An 8,135-nucleotide genomic window follows, 5' to 3' on the forward strand; every position below is an offset into this window, starting at 1 on the left:
AGAGGTCCAGCAAGGACAGCACATCAGCCTCCAAGTGTTGTCCTGAATGTGAGCTCATTCCCTGCTGTTCATGACTCAGAAGTCTCTCAGCTTCCCACGGGCATTGCACACTTAAGGTAAGCAAAGCTGCCTACCTCTGAAAGGGACTGTCCCCTTAGCTACAGCATGGCAAGGAAGAGAGTCTTACAACACTCTGGATCGTTTAGACTTTTATTGTCACTCGGGATGAAACAAAGTATCCCCTCTCTACTTCTCAATCTTCATCGTTCTGTCCCGCAGGTGGCCTGTTCAGGCCAACAGCTTGCAGTGCCTGCAGGGTCCAGCTCTGCTGCAGCCCAGCTTTTCCTCTCACAGCTTAGTTCTTATTATGACAATTCTTTCATTTCAACTTAAAAGATACCTCAGATCTTCCCTAAATTAACAACACTCTCTTCTAAGCTAAACAATCCTCTATTACCTAAGCTATCTACATTCTAAAGTTCTTAAAAGTTAATCCCTATATTTCCTAATTTTTTGAAAACTTACATCTTTTTCAGAAACAAAAACAACAGAGCTTTAAATTGAACCTAACAGACACCTAACCTAACCTAACCTAACCTAACCTAACCTAACCTAACCTAACCTAATTAAACCTAACATACCCTAACCTACCCTAACCTACCCTAACACCTAAACGGAGCAAATTATAGAACCATTACATTTCCTATGTACAGCACAGCTCCTCTTCAAACTCAGGGGATGGCTGAAACTCTGCCTAAAGATGACCCATCCCGTTTCCCTCCTCTCAGCTGGCGGGGCACAAGGACCTCCTCAGGCGCAGGCTTCTCCTCTCCTGTCTTCCTGCACTTGCTTGGCTGAGATGATGAGAGCAGCCAGGCTGGAGGCAGGATCGCCCGAGGTGACAAACGGATGCTGCCCGGAGGAAAAAGAACAAAGATAGGAAGCCTTATTTTCAGGATGACATCCTCACGGGCTCAAGCAGGATTCCTTGGCTACCAGGAAGACACAGAAAGAGCACTGAGGGCAGCAGGTCCCCCTGCGCCTTCCTGTCCTGGCAGCTGTCTCAGCCACGTGGCCCACACTCCTCCTCATCCCTCCCTGCAGGTGTCCTCAGCAGACAGGGCTTTTTGCCCCTTTGCTTTTTCTTACCTGCAGGAGTTCCTTGGCAGACCAGCGCCTGTCCTCGTCTGCCTGCAGGCAGCAGCGGAGGAAGTCACGCAGGAGAGCCGAGTGGTGCCTGGGGTTCTGCAGTTTTGGGGGCCCGTTGCTTTCAATCAGTTCAAAAACCTACAGCACATGGATGCAAGAGGACACTCCACCTGCTCCTTTGCTAGCCACACACAGCTCTCTCCACACACAGCCCTCTCGCTAAGCTGCGCCTTACCCTGAGACGGGCTTCCCGCTGGTAAGGAGCTTCCCCTTCCACCATTTCCAGCCCCATGATCCCCAGAGACCAGATGTCCACTTTGGGGCCGTAGGCTTCTCCTCTCACCACCTCCGGCGCCATCCAGCTGGGAGTGCCGACGCTGGAGCTGCGCTTGCTGTGCCCAGGGCTGAGCTGAGCACAGAGGCCAAAGTCACCTGAGGACAAGAACAAAGCCTGTCAAAGCCAGCTACCACTGGCAAAGCAGCCAAAAGGACTGCCCACGCCAGCCTGACACGGCCATGCTGAATCTAGCTGAAAAGGCAGCTGAGCTCTCCTTCCACGTGGCTGCAGCCAGGCAAATAAGGCATCGGCCACTTGAAAGGCACCCTGACGATTCACGCACTGGCCAAGCGGCGCTTCTGGCCAAGTGGCAGCCACCAAAATGCCACCCCACACATATGCTGGAAATGCTGCAGCCCAGCAGGGATACCCACCCAACTTGACAGATCCATCCATGCCCACAAGAACGTTGCCGCTTTTGATGTCTCTGTGGATGACTTGGCGGGAATGAAGGAAATGCAGTCCTTGCAGGCACTGGAAGAGAAAAGGAGGGAGGGAAAGTCAATGTGACGTGCAGGATCTGATTTCATCCCACCAGCAAGGAAAGAGCTCAGCGGGATTGACAGCTTTCTCAGGGAATTGTGAGCTAGGGCGCAGCATCACGGTGCTGGCACAAAGAAGAGCTTGCTGCTTCAACTCTCTTGGTAGTTTTTTCTAGATTTCCAAGCGAAGGCATCTCGGCCTCCAAAAGTTCCATTGGCCTTCGGTGGGAAGCGCGTCACCTTTGGCTGGGAGGCGGCACAGCAAAGATTTTTGGGGACGCCTAGTGGCAGCAGAGGAGGAAGCAGCACCTTGGAGCTGTTCCAGAATGTGAACAGCCATCCGGGCTGCAATGCTATCCTTTGAAGCTGAGGACAGCTCTATGCCCTTCGCTTGAAATTCTGCCACCTGCATCCTGCCTTCCAGTGGCAAGCAATGTAGGGCACAAAGACAGGCTCCAGGCAAACATTCCCAGGCAAAAGTGAGAAGAGGAAGCAAGTGAAACCAAGCCAGGGAGTGAGCACCAGCGCCAGAGCACAGACAGCATGGAAGAGTGCGAGAACAGAGCCTAAGGCGTGCATTGAGATTGGCAGGCACTTGACTTCCCATGCTCTTTCTTCTGCTGTGTGGCGTGACTGCAGCAGCAGCAGCGAAGGAAAGCTGAGAACAAGAAATCTCGGCTCTCCTTAACCTCCAGGAGACAAGCAGCATCCTGGGCAGGCCTGGGGAAGCAGCAGCGGGATCCCTCACCTCCCGACAGACAGCGCCTATCTGTCCTTCCTCCAGGTACACTGCCCTGAGCACATCAAACAAGGTGCCGCCGTCCATGAACTCCATGGCCAACCAGAGCTCCGCATCCACCAGGTAGCTGGAAGAAGAAAACCACCGCATGGAGAGACAGCAATAGGCACAGCCTCAGTCACCCAGGGCCTGAGCCAGCATTTTGCAACTGCTCTCCGAGCTACGTGTGCCACAAGAGATCATTGAACACCAGCTCCACCTCCTGCCATGCTCTGGAGACCAGCAGAGAAATCTTCACCAGCTCCGTTCTCTGCCAGTGACCAAAGGGCATTGTCTCTTCTGGCTTGCACAAGCTAAAGCTACATTGACACCAGAATATGCCAACCTGTCTAAGTAGGTAACAATATTGGGATTCCTGTTGTCCCTCATGGCCAGGATTTCGTTGGCAGCCAGCTCCTCGGACATCTCCTCCTTGAGTGACATGATCTTGATTGCCACCTGAAAGACATTGGCCACCGTTCCCTTGAGAAGACGCAGCCTGCTGGAGATCACAAGGAGCACGCAGCCAGTGCTGCTGCAATGAGGCAGCGGGCTGGGCCAAAGTGCCTTGTCAAGAGACAGCAGAGCTTAGCAGAAGCAGCAAAAGCCATCCCAAAAGCATTCTACACCCTGAGCCTAGACTGTACTTCAGAAGAACAGCCTCTGAAGCAGACATGGAGCAGCCACCCAAACCTCCAGGCAGAGCTCACAGCAGCGGGGAAAGCGCTCCAGAGGTGCAAAATGGCATGGAGCTGCTAGCACTTTACCTGTTGTCCGCTGCTGGTGTCAAGGGCTTTATAAACAGCTCCAAACCCCCTAGAAAGCAAACAGCAGCAGAAAGAGCCCTTTATCCCTTGGCAGTGAAAGCAAGCCCAGGCCGCACATCTGCCCAGGCTGCCTGGACCCCTTCCTTAGGAAATGCCTGGCTGCGACGTCTCTCCGGCCAACAGCACGTCAGCCCGTGAGCCCTCTGCCTTGCGGGGCAGGCTGTCCAATGGAACACTAAGGTGCAGCATGAAGACCAAGGACCACTGGAAATCTCCAAGGCACATGCCCAGCCAGGTCATTTCCGAACCTAAGGAGAACGCTCTCCTTGTGCCAGTGCATGCATGTGTGTGGCAAAAATGTGAGAACAATTGAGGACACAACACCATCTTTGAGAATCTGACATTTCTTGGACGGCAAGGTGCTCTTTCAGGCCAGAAAGCTGCAGGGGCAGAAGGTTTCCCAGCTCCTGCTCCTCATTGCTTCAAGCAAAACACTGCCAGCAACAACTTGTTGTTGATGAGGCGTTGGGATTGCTGTGACCGAACAGTCCTGGCAGGTGACAGGAGGTAAAGCCAGAGTCTGACCACGCTTGGAGCTTGCCTAACTTCATGCTTGATATTGCACTGGCCAAAGACCTGGCTCACACTTTTGTAAAATCAGCTGATGTCACGCTTACCCTCGTCCGAGTTCTTCAAGTCCCGTGTATTTGCTCATTGGCTGGCCCAGACTCACAAGGCTCCCTGAAAGACAAAAGCAGTGCAGGGCGCTCACTCGCACACAGAGACGCCACTGCCTAGACCGTCCCAGAGGCAGCCCCACTGCCCGCAGCTGTGGGCCCTTTGCGGTCCCTTGGCTTCCAGCTGCTGAGAGCAACAAGTGGGAGGGCCATCTTCTCCACCTTTCATCAGGTGGCCTTTCCAAGAAGGCCTTTATTTCTTTCAAGCACAGAAACGCATGCCATAAGCAAAAATGGCGAACCCTTAAGAAAGGGCCCCTAAGAGGTAAGCAAGAGCCTTTGCAGCCTCTGCACTCACACCCACCATCACTGGCAGGGCCAGCGCGGGTCCCAAAGTGTCTGAGCCAGAGGGGGAGTAAGAAGGAGAGCCATAAAAGAGCTGGGGCCAGAGAGCTCCCTGGGGCCTAGTCACTTGCTAGGTGCCAGCCTTCTGCTCAAGCAGAAACAAGCTCCGCTTTTCTCTTTGGCACAGAAGGCAGCCCAGGCAGAGCCAAGGCAGGCCCAGCCGCTCTCACAGGCAGCAGGGACTCCCTGAGCGCTGCCGCGCTGCCTCAGAGCACAACAACAGCTTCTGCACAGAGGCCTAAGTGCCTCTGAGACCGAGGGCCAACCTCTGGCGCAGCCTACACCCACACACGCACACAACACGCTGCTCTGGCAGACAAGAAATGCAGCGGACGTACTCAGTGTCTTCAGGCCCTGCTCCTCCCTCATCTCGGGCGGCTGGGCTGCGCTGCTGCAGGAAGTGCCGGCAGCGGGGGGCGAGCTGGCTGCTGCAGGCCATGCTGGTCCAGCGGCACCAGGTTCAATGGCAGAGCCGGTCTGGAGCTGGGACAAGAAAGGGTTGCCCGTCACAAGGGTGGCTGGCACAGATGCCCCGCAGAGCGCACGGCAAAAGCAAGGCCTTCGGAAGATGCTGTCAGCCATGTCCCCTTCTCAGCAGCAGATTTGGGAAAAGTGCAAAGGCTGCTTGGATCCAGCCCCTCTTGGCCACTTCCATGCTCCACGTTTTCAGCTTTTCTGCTAGACACTGGCATCAAGGTATCGCTGGGGCTGCCAAGATCCAGAAAGAGACCAGAGCATGGCCCAGAGCCTTGTTGCTTTCCTCCTCCTGTCTTCTCCTGGCCAATGAAAACACCCCTGGAGCTGGCATGCAACCATCTACTCAGAAGCCCGGGGCGTGTCCCTTCTCTGATCTGTTTCCCGGATTTCCCCTCTCTATGGCAGCCTTTAGGGAGGAGCCCTTTGGAACTCCCATCCAGCCCCGCCCAGACCCCCCCGCCCTTTACAATGCAGGGCTGCTGAGGATTCTCCTCTCCAAACTCTGCTCTGAGCGGCTGGAAGTGAAGCCCAGCCTGAAGCTAATTAGTCCATGGAGCGGGCAGGTCCCTTCCAGGGGCCAGGGTCTCCCAGATCCCCTGCAAGGCTGTCAACTGCGTCTTTGGGCCGCTCTGTCCGCTGACCACAGGCAGCCTGTGCTGACAATGGGCACAAGGGGATGGCTCCTGTGCTGGGAATCGTGGAATGCTGCCTCTTGTCTGATGCCAAGAGACATTCTTGGGCCCTCTCAGCATGCCAGCTTAAATGTCAAACATCAGAAGGCACTGGCCAGGGCTCCCCGGCTTGCCTGAAGCAGCACTATGTCATGGCAGGCACAGAGCTGCCAGCATCTTCAGCCACGAGCAACAAGGGCTGCTCCAAAAGGGGAAGCCTGGCCCTGCCCCAAAGGCAGTGCCAAGCTCAGCTGCCTCTTACCGGCTCTGCAAGTTCAGGCTGTGGAGGGACAGCAGCTTGAGGCTTGGTGTTCCTTTGCTCCTCTTCATCTTCTTCCTCGATGACAGAGGCAGCCAGAGGAGCTGCTGACCCTGCTGTTGAGCCCTGCAGACAGACAGAAGTGAGAGAGAAGGGCAAAAGCCAATTCCTTAGGAGCTGCTTTCTACTGAGCTGGGAAAGGACCCAGAAGTAGGGGAAATCATAGACTTTGATACACGCGGGAGTCTGAGTCACAAAAACGCATGGAAGATGGTTGAATGAGGTGCTCCTCCATCTTGCTGTGCATTTGAGCTTCCCTGCTGGCTACAAGCAGCAAGACGCCTTGGAGCCGTCCCATCTGCCTTTCATCTCCTGAAAGGCTCTTGGCTGGAAAATCAGCAATCGAGTGCTGATTTGCTCCCTTTGCTACTGCTGATGCCACCGGGCAGTTGGCCTTTCTTTCAGCCTCCCACACTGGCACTCCCCACTCAAGTGCAAGCGGCCAAGCTGGCAGAATTGCTGCTTAATTGTCACACGCCAGCAACATCACAGCTTCCTTTGCCACTCACCAAAGGACAGGCTTGTCTCCATCCGCGTGTCAGGTGACCTGCAGCGAGCAAGGGAAAAGGAACCAGAGGCCCTTAGAAAAGTGCTTGTGCTGGCGACTCTCCCAGCACAAGGCAGTCCACACACAGAGCATTTCCCTTTGCCAACGTGCCTCCAGGAGCAACAGCTCTTTCCCACAGCTAGCAAGAGAGCAACAAGGACGCTATAGTAGGCTCTGGCTACATTTGGGCCTCTTTTGCCAAGAGAGAAATAGAAAGACGGTGGTGGAAATGCCCGCTGCTCTTCAAAAGTTTGCGCTTCTGTTGTGCCCAACAGCTCAAGCAGCATTTTCCTCTTCTCTTTCCTGCATCTTAGATATCAATTCTTTTAAATGGCATGCCCTAATTCCCATCCGTTGGCTGAAGATGATAGCCCAGCAAAGCTTCCACCAAGGGCCCCATTCGCTGTGGCAGCTCCCTGCTGAAGCAGCCCGGGAACAGCTGCTGCGCTCAGCAGCAAACCCTCCCTGCATTGGAGTTTCTGCTGCATTGCCAAGGGAATGGCAGTCTGGGCACACCATCAAAGGGTCAAGTCCCGCAGCCAAGGCCTCTAAGGGGCAGAATTTGGAGCGAAAGGCGCTTTCCTTCACTCCTGCAGAGAACCACTGTGTTGGCAGAAGTACTTCTGCGGATCTCTCCTAGAGTCTGCAATTTGCATCTTGTCTTGCTTGAAGCAGCAAGCTGAGGAAATGACAGACTCCGCTGCCACGCAGTCTCCCGGGGAGGGAAGGCAACCGCTGCAGGTTGCACTGCAAATGCTCTGCACCCGGCACTCAGTACAGATTCCCCCTTTTTAGCTGATGCCGCTGGCAGGACATTGAGCAAAGCGGTGGCATCTTCATGGCCATTTTGTTCCCAAAGAAACTGGGTCACTGGTGCAGCATAAAGAGCAGAGCGAAGCAGAAGCCGGGTGATGCCAGTCCCAGGAGAAACCTTTACTTACGAGTCAGCTGGGTCAGGTAGTAGCCAGAATAGACGACGGAAAAGACGGTGCAAACCGCGGCACAGACTTGCCCCATCATTTTGGCAGCGCTGTGTGGGTTTGCACGCTGAATGCCACCCAAGGGAAAAGCAAGATTCCTCTCGGGGTGCAGGCCGTCTGCTGAGAACTCCTTGGGCACGAGGATCCTCCTGCAGGGAGCGAGCGGAAGAGCTGCTCTGGACGACCAGGCCTCGCGCGCACCGGGACAACGCTGTGCTGGCAGCACTGTGACGTGGCACCACTGCCTTGAGCTCACAATAGCAGCTGCTCTGCGGCTCTCTTGTGCTCAGCAAGCCAACCCTCTGTCCAGCTGATGCGAAAGAAAAGCCTGGGATGCTCTCCTCACTCATAAAGCAGCAGAAAATGTCCGGCCAGCCCATAAGGCAGTGCTCAAGGCTGCCTGGGGAAGGCACGGGAACTCAGAAAATGCACCAAGCCAAGTGGCACCCAAGGAACCCAAGCAAACATGACTTTTGGTCTCAAAAGCTTTGACTGAAAGCAAGTCTGCTTCTTCTAGGTGGCATCCTAGCTGGTTCTGAAAAGCAT

At 54.8% G+C, this 8,135-nt stretch overlaps 1 protein-coding gene across 1 annotated transcript; it reads right to left on the minus strand.

Moving 5' to 3' along the window:
- Positions 1 to 810: 810 nt before the first annotated feature.
- LOC141727259 (serine/threonine-protein kinase PAK 3-like) lies at positions 811 to 5,177 on the minus strand. The gene is made up of 9 exons (XM_074533620.1): positions 4,934 to 5,177; positions 4,191 to 4,254; positions 3,514 to 3,562; positions 3,093 to 3,205; positions 2,717 to 2,834; positions 1,861 to 1,960; positions 1,385 to 1,581; positions 1,132 to 1,287; positions 811 to 912 (listed from the first exon to the last, which is right to left on the minus strand). Exons 1-9 carry the CDS (start codon positions 5,175 to 5,177, stop codon positions 811 to 813), a joined length of 1,143 nt encoding a protein of 380 aa, XP_074389721.1.
- Positions 5,178 to 8,135: the final 2,958 nt, after the last annotated feature.

This window comes from Zonotrichia albicollis, chromosome Z (genome assembly GCF_047830755.1).
Source record: "Zonotrichia albicollis isolate bZonAlb1 chromosome Z, bZonAlb1.hap1, whole genome shotgun sequence".
NCBI classification, from domain to species: Eukaryota; Metazoa; Chordata; class Aves; order Passeriformes; family Passerellidae; genus Zonotrichia; species Zonotrichia albicollis.